We start from the raw sequence: 19,429 nt of genomic DNA on the forward strand, positions 1-19,429 counted from the left end.
GCTGTTATGGATATGGTGTTTAGAAAGTCTAGGGTGACTTTATTTTTTAAACTTTTTATTTTATATTGGAGTGTAGCCGATTAACAATGTTGTTTCAGGCACACAGCAAAGCAACTCAGCCACACATATACCGGTAACCATTCTATGGTGACTGTAAAAATGCAGATTTAGTGACCCTTTGATCATTAAATTTCTGGGGACAAGCTTTTTTTTTTTTAAGGAACAAATTGACTTGGCTAGAGAAAATTTCAGTCTCTTCAGTTCTGGGTTGATAGAGGCAGCAAAAGAGGAGGTTCCAACCAACTTAATCAAAAAATGCTCTGATGTGAGCCTGGTAGAGGGAAAGCCTTAAGGGACATGGCTTGGAATTAGGGGTGGTGTAACACTGGACATGACCTAGAGCATCCTTCATATCACTAAGTTAAAGACAGTCCTGAGGGAGTGGTAGCATTTGGGGGGCTTGCCTCACCCTACAGTCTCTGAAGGAGAGTTTAATACGGAGCTGAGGAAACCAGAAAATTTGTTTGTTTGTTTGTTTTTTCAACATATCTCTAGGAATTTTTCATCTTGCAAAACTGAAACCCTACACATAATAAGTCCTCATTTTCCCCTTCTCCCAGCTGTGAATACATTTTTATTATACTGATAAGGATTCTTACTATTAATTGTGATTATAGCACATCTTTTTAAATAAGGGTATTAGAACTGATCTGTCTCTTTAAAATGATCTAGTAATAAACTGCATTTCTGTAATGCCCCTTTTCAGTGTGTTCTTCAGTGAGAAAGACATTAATTGATATTGCTTTATCTTTCTCTTTAATTGTCTATTAATTACCTCCTATGCCTTCCCTTCCATTCTTCTATATGAATAAAATATGCAATTATAAGAAGTGAGAGTCCTTTTCAAATCTTTGAGGATTTGGGAAGTTCCAATTGGGCTAATGTACAGGTTTGTTTTTGGAAGTCAGAGACAAAAGAAAAATGGAAAGACATAATGAAAAAGGATAGATAAAGAAGCAAAGTGGGGCTTCCCTGGTGGCGCAGGGGTTGAGAGTCCGCCTGCCGATGCAGGGGACACGGGTTCGTGCCCCGGTCCGGGAAGATCCCACATGCCGTGGAGTGACTGGGCCCGTGAGCCATGGCCACTGAGCCTGCGCGTCCGGAGCCTGTGCTCCGCAACGGGAGAGGCCACAACAGTGAGAGGCCCGCGTACCGCAAAAAAAAAAAAAAAAAAAGCAGCAAAGTGGCTTGATGTATGAAATAGGCATAAAGAGAAAGTGTTAGAGAAATGGAGGAGAGAGACAGACAGAAAGGGACAGAGACAAAGAAACTAATAGGCAGATGTGCCTATCTGAGCTTTTTATTTCCAAGTTTGGAAAAGTGAACTCAAGATTACATATCTGAGATACAATACAGTTACATTTCTTGCTATGTTCCAATATACTTAGATTTTAACCTGTGTTCAAATAATCCTACAAGATAAAGGTCTTTGTGAAAGATAACTTCTTTTATTGATAAAGTCTCTTTTAATGAATGAAATCAATCATTTCCTTGGAGTTGTTCAAATAAGTATTCTCTCTATACCCCCTCTCCCCAATGTAATGCAGACTCTGGAAGAGCCGCTTCCCCTTACTTTAAACTGCATCATGTATCCTGGCTGTATAATGAGTTCTCTGGAGGAGAGAGCATTGTGAGTCTTGTCCTTCTTTTTATTTGGCCAGTAGAGGTGGAAGGATGGATTGCCACAGAATCCTGCTGTCCTCACTGCATTAGGGTAAAAACTCCAGTTTTCTTCATGGGAAGTGCCTTCTGTTAAGGTAAATTGAAAGCAATATGGCATGTTATTCTCTTGAATTAATTGGTTTAGTGTTGAACTACTTGAATGTCTATGCTCTAGCTCTTTGCTTACTCTTTAAGATTGACTTTTATTTTATTTAATTGGTATAATATACAAATCCAAGATGAGAAATCACATCTAGAAAAGATTATTAAATGCTAGAACAATGATTACTCAACTTTTAAAATGTAACTGCTAGACCGGTAACTTTCCCCACTGCAAAATTTTTCCTGGTATACTTTCAAACCAATACAATGTGTATCTCTGCACAGAAATTCCTAAAGAAACAGAAATTATTTTGGGCTACTGAAATTTCAAATTATACTTAGAGCGAGACATTTTGTCTTTAATGAGATTTATTAAAGTCTTAGTTGACATTTCAACATAAATTCTTAGTTGACATTTCAACAAGCAGCCAACCTTGAAGATGTATAAGCTATTGTGCAAAATAATAGCTAACATTCGTTGATCAGTAAATATGTGCTAGGAACTCATCTAAAGGCTTTTCATATAGTAACTCATGTAAAGACATAAGCAGACAAAAGACTCACAGAAAAGATTGTTCAATGTCTTGTTTCTTACCATCATCAAAAGTGTCGACCAATTGACTGGGATTGATTTCTGCTCCACCAATCAAAATGTTGTCTAGTGCCCACTGAGCACGCTCTACCCCGGAGACCACAAGTCCATTGCTGATCACAAAAGGCTGCCACCAGCGAAGTCGAGTTGTGTTGGTGAGGGCATCCTCGGGAAGAAGGATGTAGTCGTGTCTGACAGAAATGTATTTCTGATAATCCATCTCATGGAGCAAAGTCCAAGTAATTCCTATAAAGCAAATACACCAAAAAAGTAACATATCTGGAAAAAACACCACAAACCACCAGTATACTGCGGTTACCGTAAATTTCCCAAAGAAATCTTCAGCCAGATAATGAGAACTGATTTCACTGACTTTAATGTAAGTGTTCCCCACTTATACATATTGCTTCAAAATGAGGCTGATGATATAAGGGGAAGAAGGGTATTTAGAAATACTTGGCCACAAATAGAAACACTTAAGTAAAAATTATATACTTTCTGCTTCTAAAATTTTGTTCTCGATTCCTATATGCATTATTTCTCATAAATAATGAGAAACACCCATGTTTTGCATGTTTCTGGACAAGAACTCCTAGTATTTTAAAATATAGCTATTATAATTCTATGCAATTTGTGATTTGTTGGACGAATATGAAGCTTCTGTCATCAACTGGTAAGAGAGTAGGTGGAATGTTTATGTTACTTAAGAAAACACTTTTTGAATACCCTAAAATACTTCAGGGTCATCTATTTATCTGCCAGTTATTAAGAATGATACCTATCTGCTAAAGCTGATTTTCTAAAGACCTCATGGTACTACTGGCCTGGTTTCAGCTACTTCAGAATAATGAAACAGAATCTTCTTAAAAGTGTGACAGACTCACGAATTGACTATCTTTTTTCACAACTAATGACGTTTTCTTGTAGCTCTTCTATAGCATTTATTACATGCTTGTTCACATAAAAGCTTTTTAAAACACTTTAAAATGTTTTCAAAATTATCTTTTACTTGGAAGACCAAGCAAAAATTTATTTCTTAATTGTATCATTTATAATCAAGCTTCTGCTAAGCATCGTGATTATTTTCTTTATTCATAAAGTTTGGAGTTTATTTTTTTAAATGTGATTTCTCTCTTGTCCCTTTTTGGGTAGATTTTGTATAACACAGAAGTCACACATATATAGAACGTGTAATGCAACTAAGGTCTGTAGCTTTCTCTTTGTGGCTTTCACTATTTGCACTGCCAGGTCAGCAAAGCTTTGCAGGGACTTTGCTGAGGGGCACTGGATGGAATGTGGCAATCTGCTCCAGGGCGTGGCTTTCACCCCCAAAACGTGCCTCCATCGGTAGAGTAGTCCAACAGCACGCCTTCCTTCCGGCAGATGGGCCGATGGCAGGAGGTCATGTTATTCTCACTACCGATGCGCCCCCAGTATTGCAGGAATCTGAACGCAAGCACATATTATCCGTCAGAACAGTTAATTAGAACAAATCGTCTACTCAAGTCCTGGATAACAGCTTCTTCCACACGCGTTCTGGTTCGGGGGCCAACTTACTAAGTTGTGACAAAAATAACAAAAAATTGACTTACTTTGCCCCTCTGAGATCTAAATCTTGGGTAATAGCTTGTCTCACTGTGGATCCCCCAAAATAGAGTGCAGTGTCCTCTGCAAGAATCCCACACTCAGTACAAGTACTTCCACCTTCCAAGGACATCCATAAATCAGGCTTGATTTCTTCACTGTCAAAGCGTTCCTTCAGGAAAGTCTGGAAAAAATTAAGTGGCATGTATTTAAAAATAACAATTTTAAAGAATAATTATGGAATAGTTAAGACAATACAGAATTACATCTTGGACTTGAAAAGAATTAGAGCTGATTTCAAATGCTTTTCCAAAAGATATTAAAAGAAACCCAACAGGATACATCTATAGTATTCTTTTCCATCATATATTGAAGATCATTTAAACTGCTTAAATAATGTTTAATATTGGAATTTAAAATCTAGAATCTTAAAATAAAACAATTGTAAAGTTGAGTATAGTAATACTCCTACTGGTAAAACGTTACTTAAGCATGTACTCTCAAAATATACTTATTTATTTATATATTATATAAAAATACTTTTGTACTTTATTTTGTTTCTATGAAACATGAACAAAAATTGAAAATTTAAAGGAGTAAGATAAAATAAAACAGTTTTAGCACTTTCCCCCCAATATTCCCCGATTATCTTGTTCTCCCTGGTAGTACGTGCCCCCGACCTTGGAGATTGATTTAGGAATCCAGAACCCTTAAACCTAATACGTATTTTTAAAGTTTCCATACAAAGGATTTATTGACTGGGGGCCCCAAAGAATGTGGTTATAAATTATTAGTCTCACTCTTTTTTATTTATTTTTTAAATTTTTTTATTTTTGCGGTACGCGGGCCTCTCACTGTTGTGGCCTCTCCCGTTGCGGAGCACAGGCTCCGGACGCGCAGGCTCAGTGGCCATGGCTCACGGGCCCAGCCGCTCCACGGCATGTGGGATCTTCCCGGACCGGGGCACGAACCCGTGTCCCCTGCATCGGCAGGCGGACTCTCAACCACTGCGCCACCAGGGAAGCCCCTAGTCTCACTCTTAAGTTGGTTCTTGATGCACGGTCCGCAATGAGAGTACATGCTTCCTTCAGGGGCTTTAACGTTACCTTCAGAGTGTGAGTCAAGTAGCAGTTTGGCCCAGAGTATCCCGGATCACAGATGCACTGTTCCTTTAAGCAGTCCCCATGGCCTCTGCAGTTGTCCAAGCATTCAGGGCCCAGATAGAAATTGTCAATTGCCCACTGAGTATCTGAGTGCTTCTGATAGAACCTAAACCTTACAGGACTATTGGCAACACAAGAGCAAAGGAGTGAAGAACAAAAGTTAACTTTACTCAGGTCCATTTTCCTGCGTGTATATTCAGTAGTCAAGAGAAAAAACATTTAAATCATTCTGACAAGATGAAATGGGTTAATAAAAGATGTCTTCAGAGTACCACTATCTTTCTAGAAGTGGAAGTTTAAAGCCAGTTCAATTTACATTTTAAAATACGTGAGTAAACTTGTAAAAAAAACCCCACCAAAACCACAGTGGAATCTCTATTTCAAGCAAAAGGAACATTTAAAAATGCAAATCCGTAACTATCATAAATCAGGTGGCTTATGAACTGGAGTTCAGTGGCTGTGACACAATTTCGATTCATTAATCGTATTCCTGAAATTGTACAGAAGGTGAATCAATCCTTTGACAGAGCCTTGTCAGCATACACACGGCCCTCAGGTGGTTGGGAAACAGCAACTTCTGAATTCCTCAAAGATAATGAATATTCTCAGAGTAACTGTGCTAATTAGAAAACAATTTTGAAAGGGTTATATATTAAAGGAAAATTTCCCTGAGATTTCAATTTTATCATTGCTCTTCTCTGTCTTCTGGGGAAAATACAAGCCTCATAATTAACCTTATATTAAAATATGCCACCCTATTTTGGTGGAAAGAGTACACAGTGCATGAGGGAACATTCTGGGACGATGTGAATGTTCTGTATCTTGTTTCATGTGGTGGTTACGTGGGTTATACAATGGGAAGAACTCACTGTGAGGAACAATTAAAATGTGTTCATTTTACTGAATGTAAATTATACCTCATTATAAAAAACAGAGTAAAGACAGGAGGGGGAAACGAGGAAATGAGGTTGTGGTGGCTCCCCAGCATCCATTTCAGCACAGATGAGTCATATGAGATAATCACTGTAATATAATGCCCCTCACTATTGACGGAGTCAGGAACGGGCATTCTTGAAGTAATTTGTACCAATGCGATGCAAGGAGGCACTTGCTCCAGCTCTGTTAGAAAGAAAAGCGACTCTCTCTCTCTCTCTCTCATTGGACACAGGTAAGGATACACTGTGCTCCAGCTTTCTGGAAGTCATCTATGTTCACGAGGAGAACCAGCCTGAAGACTGAGTGTGACATCCATGTGTGGACAGTGGAGCGAAGAGTAAGAGTAAGAAATAACAATGTCCTTGAAGACACTGTTGAGCTTGTCAATCAACCAATCCTAGAGTCCACTTATCTTTGGGTTTTTTTTCATTATAGATATAATATATTTCATCTTCAATTGAGCCAAATTTAATTTGAATTTGAATGAGTTTTCTGTTACCTGCAGCTGAAAGTATCCTGATTGTTTTCTAGCATGTTAATTGACTAAGCCCTTTAGATTTGCAGCAGAAAACTGTGAGTGGTCATGTAATAAATGATCTCTAAGGGACTTTTTTTTTTTGCCATGTGTAAGCACCTTATTCAAAAGATCTATATGTTCTGGTCCTATATCCTAACTCTGTTTTTTTTTTTTTTATTTTTTTTTCCTAACTCTGTTTTACAAGAAGGTTCTTCATTTAGCCAGAAACTGTGATTCATATGGTAAAAGTATACCTGTCATCTTCATTAATGTATCTTTCCCCCTAATTTTATAGTTGAAGGGAAATTTTTAAAAAATATATATTTATTTATTTATTTGGCTGCACCGGGTCTTAGTTGCAGCATGTGGCATCTTTGGAAATTTTTTGTAATTGCCTAAATTAACTTACCCACATACTTTTCAAAAAACAGTTTAATCATCTTGGCTCACTACTGCTCCAGGCGAATTACTTTTCACTGCAGGTGCAGAACATAATGCTTTGATAAGAAAAAAATGAAACCTACCTACAAACTGCATTTGTACAAATAGCATGAAGAGTTAGGATCTGTACACATAGCATGATGAGTTAGGTTTTGTTCTTGGCTCTATCATGGATTGACAAGGCAGTAATGTGGAAAGCGTATGATGTACAGTGGACCACAATTTACAAGGTGCATAAGGTAGCATACGTGTTTTCAACTGGCTCCAAGGCCATCACTATTGCTCTGTCCCCATTTTCAGACACTGAGGTATGGAAAACAGAAGGGCCTGTCAAGGCCTATCTTGACAAGTCTGAAGATTACAATTTGAGGTCTCCTTAAATTAGCTCATCATGGAGGTCACCAGTTAGAGAACCTTTAGAGTTAGGGAGGAAGAGAGCATTTCATCCACAATTACACAATACTTTCAGGCTGACCACAGTGTCCCTAAACCTATTTCTAGTGCTTGGAACTAGGCTTTATTTTAATTTTCTACTTACTTTCCAACTAAACTTTCAGGAAGTGGGTAGGTGATCCTTTTCCATCCTTTAGTTGGAAAGAATACAGATGGCTGAGAAACACTTCCAGAGCATTTTGGGTCTGCAGGTAAGCACTGAGGGACCAGATAACTCCAGCTCACACCAAAGTCAGTAGAGTACTGCACGTGAATTTGATTCTGGGTGACTTTTTCAGATACTTTACATCCAACAGAGATCTAACAAACGGAAATGCAAGATTATTAAGGTATTAAAACCATATTACATGTTTCTGCTCTAAAGACTTGGTAGCAAGAAAGTTGCTGATCACTGACAGACAACCACATCTGTCCTGTATTTTCAGGTTCATTATTTGCTCTGCTGGTAGATGGCGGAGTTGACATGATTGTCCAAGGTGACAAATTATAGAAAGTGCCACATATATTGTGCAGGGAGTTTGGAGAGAAGCTGAAATCTGCGCTTCTGCCATGGCTGGCTGATTGCCTTGGTACGCCTGGACCTACTCTTACAAATTGTTGTTTGTTGTGCTAATGGGCTGGCACTTCTGTTTGGCAGAATGCTCGACCAAGAAGGATTACTAACAGCTTTACCAAGTTTACTGTTTTGTTATACAATTTATGACTCTCAATAAATCACTTTTAACTACAAGTAAGATGCAATGAAGTAATTACAGAAGGTACTTTCAACCCTAACCCTTTGTTGATGGAGATAGTCATAATGCAACATTTGTTGCTAATACAGTGGGATTGAGGTAGACAGAATAAATTGATTGAAAGAAAATCTTGGCCAAAATTGATGTTGGCATTAATGCTAATCATGCCTTTGTTTTCTATAATTTTCTTTCTCCAGAAACACTGAAATGCTTTTGTAAAGAAAGTAGGTATATAAAAAAAAGTAGGTATAACCGCAATAGCTTTAATCTTCTCTTAAAGGAAGAAAATTGCCTAAATCATATAATGATTTAGACTCAGGGAATTGAAATCAGTATCCTACATTTTGTTTATCAATATTTTGCTCTATCAGTATTTAATCCCAGACAGAAACACATTTACTCTTATGTAAGTTTCATCTTGAAATAGTTCAAAAATAAAATACTTTTAATCATTAAGTTATATATAGTTGGGATGTATTGATATATTATCTTAATATTAAATTTCATTTTTCAAAGTATGTATTAAGTCAATAAAGTATTGTATGATCATTTTCTCCACAATTTTTTTCATTTTTATATTGCTGGTGTATGGCTATTTATGTAATTGAGGTCATCACATTTTCACCTTGAATTGCATGATCCAGCCTTCAGTGGGGGTCAGGTCATGGGTCACTGCATACACTTCTCTTCCATCGTGACTACCACAAATCATGACACCATCAGGGGAGTCACAGAATCTTTCTACTGTACAATCATCATGGAATAGCCAGTGCTCATTTACTTAAAAAAAGAAGAACAAAAATTTTATGACAGATTTATGACAAAAATACTTTGAAACAAATTTTCACTTTAGGCAACATCTAGAATTATGTTAAGTAGAAATCTCTCTTATTACATACCATCCATAGACAAAACACTAATGTAAGCACATCGTTTTAGGAACATGGATACCGAGAGATTGAGATATATCAAGTATCCAATACTAGCTAAGTCTACATTTAGAAAGAAAGAGTGTATTGTATGTGTTACAGATGAAAAGCAAAGGAAAATATATACCCATTTCTTTTTTCTGACAGGTGTTTAACTTTTTAGGCAGAATCTAAAGAAGGAGGAAGATTTTTAGTAACATGATAGCCAAGTGAGTTAGCTATTTCTACTCAAATTTTGGTAGTACCTTCTGGGCAATTAAAAACATTGTAATAGTAAAACTCATAGAACCAGAGAGTAGAATAGTGGAAGGGGGAAATGGGGGCTTGTCAGTCAAAGGGCACAAAGTTTCAGTAATGCAAGGCTGAATAAGTTCAGGAGATCTACTGTACAACATGGGGCCTACAGTTAACAATTCTGCATTTCATACTTAAAAATTTGCTAAGAGAAATCTTAATGTTAAGTGCTCTTACCATAACAGAAAAATCAATATTAAAAAGGGGGGGCAGGAGGAAACTTTTGGAGGTGATTGATAAATTATGGCCTTTATTGTGGTGACGGTTTCATGGGTGAACACTTATCTCCAAACTCATCAAATTGTATACATTAAATATCTAAAGCTTTTTGTACGTCAATTACACCTCAATAAAGTGATTTTTTTTAAAAAAGCTTCTAGGCGTCTAAGGAAAATTTAAGCAGCAAGGTTATGATCTGATCAGTGTAGAATAATCCTATTGTCCCTCTCTCTCAAACACACACACACACACGTGTGTGCGTGAGCACACATTCGTGTCCGTCACAATTCCCTTTCCCTTTCGGAAGAGGTGGTTTGTTTTTTTTAAAAATAAATTTATTTATTTAATTAATTTATTTTTGGCTGTGTTGGGTCTTCGCTGCTGGGCGCGGGCTTTCTCTAGTTGCGGCGAGCGGGGGCTACTCTCCGTTGCGGTGCACGGGCCTCTCATTGCAGTGGCTTCCCCTGCCGCAGAGCACAGGCTCTAGGCTCGCGGGCTGCAGCAGTTGTGGCACGCGGGCTCAGCAGCCGTGGTGCACGGGCTTAGTTGCTCCGCGGCATGTGGGGTCCTCCCGGACCAGGGCACGAACCCGTGTCCCCTGCATTGGCAGGCGCATTCCCAACCACTGCACGACCAAGGAAGCCCAGAAGAGGTGTTTGAACATAATGATTTTATCCCAGAAAGGTTAGAAATGAAACATATCTGTAAATCTCATCTAATTCATGATACACTTTGATTTCATAGGTCCAACGTTTCTCTGCAGTTTCCTGGTTAGCTCCAGCATTCACAGTGAAGATGAATGGGTGCAACTGGAGGCTTGGGTTACTGTGCAAATCACAGAGTTGGCTGGCCTCAGAAGACTCAGAGAAGAGACCAAACAATTTAATTGGAATTGAGCCTTCACTAGTGTTGTGTCTTTTTGATTTTGTCTGAGCATAACATATGTCTGTAGAACAAGCAGTTTATCTCCAGGACTCAAATGGCTACCACAATGCCATTATCTGTTAAGTTTTCATTCCATGGGATTTGGAGCTTCATTTAGTCCTATAGCACAGATACAGGATTCAAGAATCAAAAGGCACAGAAATTTGAATTCCAATAAGAATACCCTGAGTTTATTCTGGGGTACATATTTTATTTTATGCTAGAACTCTGCAATCCTGATGAAAAAGGGCTTACATTAATCAGCTAACACCAATCTCTTCCACAATATAATAAACTACTTATATAAGTAGATATTACACTTTCTAGGAGCACCGTCTTTGCAAGACAAGCAGGAGCTTAACTGTACATCAAGAATTAGTCTAAAGTAAAAATCACTATTTTAGGTACTTGAAAAATACGTATTTGCTTTTATTCGTACAGAAGTTGTACTAAAATTATTCACTGATCATAAACTCGCTTATGTAAACCGTTACATAGGGAAAAATAAATGAGTACTTGAGCAAAGTTCTGAATCAGATCTATGTAAGTCTTCTCAATAACCTTCTTGAAAGAGTAAGACTACTTGGTAGTGGTGAAGAACATTTTATGCTTTTTCTATTTAAAGGGGTGATTTTTATTAAATATTTGCAGTTATACCACTGTGCCATGTGCAACACTAATAAATAAATAAATTAATAAGAATAATTAATCTAAATATTCAATGTTTAAATGATAAAAATTATAATGGAATATTATACAGCTATTAAAATTATATTTTCAAAGATACTTAAGGACAAGAGGAAATGGTAAGGATTTAATTCTAAATGAAAAAAGCAGGCTGCAAATATGTATAATTTAAGATTATAATTTTGTTAAAAATACGATTATAGGGCTTCCCTGGTGGCGCAGTGGTTGAGAGTCCGCCTGCCGATGCAGGGGACAAGGGTTCGTGCCCCGGTCCGGGAGGATCCCACATGCCACAGAGCCGCTAAGCCTGCATGTCTGGAGCCTGTGCTCCGCAGCGGGAGAGGCCACAACAGTGAGAGGCCCACGTACAGCAAAAAAAATACGATTATATAGAGGTATAGAAAAAAAGACTCTAAGAAAAATATCAAAATATTGATGATGGTTATCCTCTGGGTGATTTTCATCTTCATGATTTTCTGTATTTTCTTAATTTCATACTTGGAACATGTGTTGCTTTTAAAATAAAACACTAATAATTAATAATTAAATATTTTAAGTTATTAAAATTCCTCACATTTCAACTGTCTTCAGCATAGATTTCATTCCTCCAGAAGGTTCTTATCAGTCTTATTATTGTAAAATACAACCAGATTGTCCTTTCTATGCAAGAGGCTAGTGCAGAGTTGGATATGGCACAGTCCCACTGTCTGATGAATCTATAGTGGTACGGTATATCTGTTCGATAGCACTTGCAGTGTTGATACGATATGTGTAATTAAACATCACTACTTCACCTGAAGATACCACGTTTTATGTAGTATAACCAAGTATGTGGTGTGACAAAGCCATATCCTTAATATACGACATCACTTAAAAAAAGGTGACCAGAATAGTGTCACGAAATGAAAAGAAGTCGTTAAAAATAAGAACAGCATGGAGAGATCCTTGACAGTTCACTGGGACACTGTGATACTCCTATCAGGAATGAAGAATAACAAGCATGACCTTGGACACTTCTGAAAACATGAAATACCATCACAAACGCATCTGACGTGCAGCAAAACAAAACACTTGTCCTTGGAGAATAAAACAAATGTCCAAAAAATGTTGGCTTTCTAACCAAAATAAAAAACAAGAAACGTAGAAATGAAAATTTTTAAAAAGAAAATTACCCTATTAATAAAATTATTGAATGCTATTAAAACAAACTTGCTGGCTTGACCGAAAGAAAAGATTTAGTTACAATGTAAACCAGGAAGGTTGAGAGAAGCAAAAGGGTGACACCCTTTTCACTGTTTCTGTACCACTTGAGAGTCTGTAAAAGGTTCCACATTCCACTTTTTGGAAAAGACCCAAATGGATTTTCATTTAGCATCAGTGAAAAATTTACCTGCAGTTTTGTCCTCCATAAACATGTCGAAAGCAATTCTTCCCACAGGGCCAGCGTCCGAGGGTGAACGCTCATGCTGGGGCACTGGGGCGCTGCTGAATGTGTCCAGCATGACGGTCCTCTGGTCCGCAGATCCTGAGATGAGGACGTTGTCAATGGCCCAGTCGTTCTGGTCCAGGCCGTCGTGTCTCGGCTGCCACCAGCGAAAACGAGTAGCAATCTCTTTAGCGTCAGAGGGGAGAAGGATATTCACGAATCTGAAGAAAATGATGGTTGGGGTGGGGGGGAAAGTCTTGTCAAATATCTCATGCGAGGAAGGGATGTGCAACCAGAGATAAGATATACATGTCACATGGAGGATGAGGAGAGGACGTTAGCTAAAATCGTTTTTAAAAACCACGATAAATTGTCTTAATTTTACGAAGTCTCACAAATCACTAAATTGGGGAAACAGAATGTGAACAAATTCAAGCATTCTGGAACTACCCCCTTGCTCTAACTGTCCCTGGGCAGGACTGAGAGGGACCCTACAGTTTTCTGCTTGCCTAGAGACCCTCCAGATCGGTAGGCATAGGGTATATGCACTTTGGTAGACCAATACTGACTTTTTTTCTGCCACTCAGGGGTTGGTTTCATCTGTTTCCTTCCCCTGCCACCTTGATTTTATTCCACTCCCATGTGTGCCAGAAATTTGCTTGGAATTTGGACACTAGATTGTGGCAGGACATTTGGGTTCTCAGCCTGAGAGTACCAGGATATATGTAATTACTTCATCAGTTGCCTGGTTTGACATCGACTTTATGCTTTATTGAAAACATTATACTTAGAAATGCTGAGTGAGAACCATGGGCTAACAAGCCCAGCAGGCTGCCCCTGACTCAATCACCAAAGACAGACATGGAAACACATGGCTCCACCCTCCAACATGAATCTTAACCAGCTACAAATAAGGTTGGAAATACCCCTTAATCACAATGATGCATTTAAACCTCAGGAAGATATCAAACCCCTTCGAAATGATATTCACAACTCATAAAGTCTGTTGGGGAAAATAATTTCATGAGGTTTACTCTCTCATAAAGTCTCATCTTTTTATCCATGCTAATCTACCTCCCTTTACATTCCAGGGCTGCCTCTGCGTGTTAGCACTGCAGTTCATCCTGGGAAGACCCCTTAAGTAGAGGGCTTCAATATGACCCCTGGGTTTTCGTCTTTCACATGGAAGAGGTTTTGTTATTTTAGTTTTGCCTACATACTATCTCCTTGTTGATTTTATGTTCCCTTCTTCTTCTCTCTTTGATGTCTTCCTTGAAGTATAATGACCAGAAGAGTAGGAAGTATTCCAGATGAGGGGCAATCAAAATCCATTCAAGGCTAGGATGTTATTAGTTGGATTTCCAGTACTTGGATTTTAAATACTTTTTAAAAAATATTTATTTATTTATTTTATTCATTTGGCTGCTCTGGGTCATAGTCACGGCATGCAGGATCTTTAGTTGTGGCATGTGGACTCTTAGTTGTGGCATGTGGGATCTAGTTCCCTGACCAGGGATCAAACCTGGGCCCCCTGCATTGGGAGTGCAGAGTCTTAGCCACTGGACCACCAGCGAAGTCCCTTAAATACTTTTTTTGATTATGTCCATCATTTTGTGCACCCTTTGGGCCATGATAACTCAGTGGATCTTGGTCTTAGGGAAGGGAAGTGTAGACTGTGAATCCCAGGCTCTCAGCTGTGTAGTAGCTGGCAGTTTGGAGACCATGAGTCTTTAGGTAAATAATCTTTTCCAAAGTTAATTTCCTCATGCATCTCAGTTTTGAAGCTCACCTGTGCCCCTCCTTTCCCTCTTTTATTGTATGCTCACCTTGTAAGATCTTTCTATAATTTTTCTCCTTTGAATTGGCATGTTTAATTAACATTTTAAGAAGTATTAAATAACATCAGAAATCTATCTGTTCCTGGAGGGACACACAATCACACTTCTTTATCCAGAGCAACAATCTTTTATCTTCATTTCTCTATCCTGATAAATCCTTGACCACATTTTAAAATCCTTTGGAGTGGAAATTTATCCAAGGCTGCTGAAAAGTGTAAATAAATTATGACCACTGTTCCTGCCGTGGTGAATTTGTTTCTCCTTCAGAGAACTAAAGTGGATTAGACAGTTATGCTTTTACCCTACAGAAACATAACTTCCTTCTCCCTGTATATTATGCTGTTAAAGTGTTCAGGAACTCATATGTGAGAGTCATTATAACTTTCTCCATAAACAGTTTACTTGCCTTGCCTACTATCTCCTGCTAATAGGTGAGCACATTTTTTTGCATTATTACACTGTGTACCACTTAGTTTCTATCTGGAATCCTTTATTGGTGTCCAACTTTAATGCAAGTGCAGTATTTAAAACTTTTGCTTATGGCAGAGACTGCTGGCATTTCCTTAATTGCCATATTCCCCATTCTCCCTTCATATTAGGAGCCTATCTTTTTAGCGAGGCGAATAATCACCCAGAATAAAGACACCACGTCCAGACTGCCTTGCATCCGGGTGTGTCTCTGTGACTAAGTTCTGGCTATTAGAATGTGAAAGGAAGTGTGGACAACTGTTAGGAAGTGTCCTTAAAGAGAGACAGCACACTGCTCTTGCCCCATCCTCCTGCCTGCAGGCTGGAATGTGGGTCCTCTCAGACCAAAGCGTTGAGAGTGGCAGAAGTACCAGTTAGAAGGAACCTGGGTCTCTGGTCCTGGTCGAGCCGCTGTAGCAGCTCTGGGTTACTTCCTTCTGGATCTAACTTACATAAGAGAGGAAAAAACACCTTTTAAGTTATTTTACGTTTTCTGTAATTCACAGCTGAACATATTCTTGACCGATAGGTTGAATTTAAATTATCATTTACAAGATTCTTGATTGTTTTTATTTTACATAATTTTTAGCTTGTACCTGGTTTGCCATGCACTGAGATTATCTGTTTCTCCTTTTATTTATTCTGTTTCTTGACTGGGCTGCAATCACTCCTCCCCTCCCCTCCTTTCTCTTCCCCTCCCCTCTGCTCTGCTCTCCTCCAACCTTCTCTCCTTCTCTCTTTCTCTCCTATATCACCTTCTTCTTCCCTATTCTCCTCCTACTTTAATAAATATGCTCTTTTCCTTTTTAACAACCTTTGGACTTTTCTAATCAGCCACAACTGTTTTTTGCCCTTCAAGAGTCCATTCTTAAAAATGACCCATACATTGTGTTTCTTCAGGGTTTTTCAATAAGGAATTTAAAAATAGACTCTAGGCTTCTTAAGGATATTTACATTTTGTGTTTATTTTCTAGCCCCCAATTCTCTAAAATGGAGTGAACACTATATAAACAAACAAATAAATTACTTTTCTGTTTCCACTTTCCCAAAATGCTGCTGAAATTAATTATCATATATTCATTAATTTATATGAGTTTTTACAGTGGATCTATTCATTACTGGCATTGTGATTGTGTATTTTATCTTATTTACGGATTCACAAACTAGTTTTTTTTGAAATAAAAACCCCAAACCAGCTGTTTATCTAGCTCAGAAACCTTGTCTTCGTGTTGGTCTCAGAGGCATCCTCTACTGGTGAGTGTGGTCCAGGTCCCCTGTGGTCCCTGTGATGGATTGCTGGCAGGCCTTACTAAGCATCTTCGCTCAACATACTAGTTTTAAGAGATAAAATAGAATACAAACCCAGGTTTACTGTACTGGTCATAGAAGATTTCCATTAGCAGGTTCCAGGTAATGCCTCCATTGACAGAATATTCCAAGAGAACACCTTGGTTACGGTTGTTTGGTGTGATCAGGCATCCATACATGAAGTAAAATTGGATAAACTCAGAATTAGTGAGGTTTAGATCCACTGTGACCAACAGCCGACTGCAACCCTAAGGAAAAGAAGCAGAATGCAACAACACGGTGATAAGGAATCGTCATTACAGGTTCTAGGTATTCTCTGGCTTCCATCCTTTCTTTTGCAATACAAGTCACACAGTATTGCAATAATGATTTTCTTATCTCTCCTATTATACTAACTCCCAGTATGGCCTTTAGCATACAGTAGGTACAAAGCAAATATATGCTGAACTTTGAAATTTCAGTATTAGAATTTACTTACAAAGGGCAATGTATTCTAAAGAGATTCTCTTCTATTTTCTTCTAAGCAATACGAGAGCTGAAATTAAAATAACTATTCTATATTTTTATTAAATTATTTCTAGCTATTTATAGGTATCTTTTAGACTTTTAAAAAGGTATCAGCTATTAACAAAATAGTATACTGAGATGACTATTTTAATATGCAATTGAAAAATGATGTCCAAAAATGTAATACAACTTAATTATAATTAGCAATATTAGTTGTAAGCTTTTTAAACTTTTATAGTTGATTTTAATGTTTTCTATATTAATTCATTAACATAGTCATTTCTTAGTTGAACCTATGAAGAAAACTAGGCCTCTTAGAGTTCCATCTAAGCTAGGAGGAGTACTGTGAACACTGCATTCTTTCTTTTTTTAACATCTTTATTGGAGTATAAATGCTTTACAATGGTGTATTAGTTTCTGCTTTATAACAAAGTGAATCAGTTATACATATACATATGTTCCCATATCTCTTCCTTCTTGCATCTCCCTCCCTCCCTCCCTCCCTATCCCACCCCTCTAGGTGGTCACTAAGCACCGAGCTGATCTCCCTGTGCTATGTGGCTGCTTCCCACTAGCTATCTATTTTACATTTGGTAGTGTATATATGTCCCTGCCACTCTCTCACTTCGTCCCAGCTTACCCTTCCTCCTCCCCGTATCCTCAAGTCCATTCTCTAGTAGGTCTGTGTCTTTATTCCCGTCTTGCCCCTACGTTCTTCATGACCTTTTTCTTTTTCTTAGATTCCATATATATGTGTTAGCATACGGTATTTGTTTTTCTCTTTCTGACTTACTTCACTCTGTATGACAGACTCTAGGTCTATCCACCTCACTACAAATAACTCAATTTCGTTTCTTTTTATGGCTGAGTAATATTCCATTGTATATATGTGCCACATCTTCTTTATCCATTCATCTGTCTCTGGACACTTAGGTTGTTTCCATCTCTGGGCTATTGTAAATAGAGCTGCAATGAACATTTTGGTACATGACTCTTTTTGAATTATGGTTTTCTCAGGGTATATGCCCAGTAGTGGGATTGCTGGGTCGTATGGTAGTTCTATTTTTAGTTTTTTAAGGAACCTCCATACTGTTCTCCATAGTGGCTGTATCAATTTACATTCCCACCAACAGTGCAGGAGGGTTCCCTTTTCTCCACACCCTCTCCAGCATTTATTGTTTCTAGATGTTTTGATGATGGCCATTCTGACCGGTGTGAGATGATATCTCATTGTAGTTTTGATTTGCATTTCTCTAATGATTAATGATGTTGAGCATTCTTTATGAAACATTGAATTCTTAATCACTGTTGATGATTATAAAAATCCAACATAATATATGTCCTCTTGCTACTCTTGGGCTAAAATACTAGTATATTTCATTGGCACAAATGTAAACTCTAAGGTAGGACGTGGTAGGGCAGTAAAGAACTGATAGTGAATTTGTAATTTTTAAAAATTAAATGGCCTGTAAAGGGTATTTAATTATAGTATTGGAGAAATTCTACTTTTAAACAAGTCATCTTTGGCAGCAATGCATAATGGCTATAAAGTTTCTCAAAGCAATTTGCTAACATTGCTGCTATCATTCACAAAATAATCTGCTATAAATACACATGTTTAGTAATTACTAACAATTACTCTTTCTTGGATAATTTACATAAGGGATTAATTATTGTTAATAAATTCAGGAAACTGAAGCTCATTTTCCAGATTTTTGGCTCCCTAAATCCCAAATCTGTTGCAAGCTCAGGAATTTTCAATTAGAGCATCATTCAGGTGGAAGACCTTCACACATTGTGCAAGCTCTCTATCCCAGGGTGGAAATTCGTTTAAGTCCTTTTTAAATGTGTACTTAAATATGCCTGTGCTGACACTACCCTGAATAATTAAATTGTTGCAGCTGATTTGTGATAGGAAAGTGTTGAAAATAATTAGCATTTTCTGATTTGTAGAAAGTTGTGAGTTCACATCAGGGTTGTGCATTTAGAGTGTCTAACTCCGCATCTTGATTTGCCAATTAAACTTCAAAAGAGACTTGACTTTTTGGGGGGAAACTCAGAGGATGCAGAAATGAATAAACAGTAGCCAAACACTAACCCCACTGAAATGGAGAGCCATTCCCGAAGCCACAGCTCCACACACAGTACTTAATTTCCCTCCATTCACGGTCAGCCAGTTCTGGTTGGATGGGGCCCGATTGAAGTTGTCTTTGAGTTGGGTTGGAAGGGAGGTCTGGGGCTCATCACAGTACAGGCCACCCCACTGCTCGTCACAGCTGCGAGTGGAGAAAGAGAAAAGAAAAGTCAACATCAAACAAAGCCCCTGCAAGTGTTCTCTCAAATTAGTGAAGCTAACTCCTTTTCCTAGTCCAAGATGATGAAAGGTTAGTTATCTTCACAGAGCTTGCTGGAATTCACCTGCTCTCCTTAACAGTGCTTTAGGTTAGAAATAAGCTGTGAATTAACTGCCTCTAGGCTTTCCTAAAGTAGTGCCTTGGGCTTACAGGTGGAGAGAGAAGCAATTTGAAAGAATTTACTAAAGCCCTGTCCCTGCATGACACAGCTCTGGATGGCTGATAAGGAAT

General features: G+C 38.1%; 1 protein-coding gene across 2 annotated transcripts in view; it reads right to left on the reverse strand.

Moving 5' to 3' along the window:
• The window catches only part of RELN (reelin), a 527,392-nt gene that overhangs the window by 20,406 nt on the left and 487,557 nt on the right, over window positions 1–19,429 (reverse strand). For both annotated transcript variants that reach the window (XM_022554391.3, XM_089917770.1), the window contains 10 exons: window positions 18,943–19,120; window positions 16,392–16,585; window positions 12,688–12,944; window positions 8,870–9,024; window positions 7,596–7,810; window positions 5,107–5,284; window positions 4,009–4,184; window positions 3,756–3,862; window positions 2,420–2,662; window positions 1,634–1,809 (listed from right to left, as the gene is read on the reverse strand). In XM_022554391.3, coding sequence (XP_022410099.1) covers window positions 1,634–1,809; window positions 2,420–2,662; window positions 3,756–3,862; window positions 4,009–4,184; window positions 5,107–5,284; window positions 7,596–7,810; window positions 8,870–9,024; window positions 12,688–12,944; window positions 16,392–16,585; window positions 18,943–19,120 — 1,879 coding nt within the window. The remainder of the gene's footprint in view (window positions 1–1,633; window positions 1,810–2,419; window positions 2,663–3,755; window positions 3,863–4,008; window positions 4,185–5,106; window positions 5,285–7,595; window positions 7,811–8,869; window positions 9,025–12,687; window positions 12,945–16,391; window positions 16,586–18,942; window positions 19,121–19,429) is intronic.

This window comes from Delphinapterus leucas, chromosome 9 (genome assembly GCF_059928025.1).
Source record: "Delphinapterus leucas isolate spDelLeu-1000000601 "Yukka" chromosome 9, BTC_Dleu_Yukka2, whole genome shotgun sequence".
NCBI lineage: Eukaryota > Metazoa > Chordata > Mammalia > Artiodactyla > Monodontidae > Delphinapterus > Delphinapterus leucas.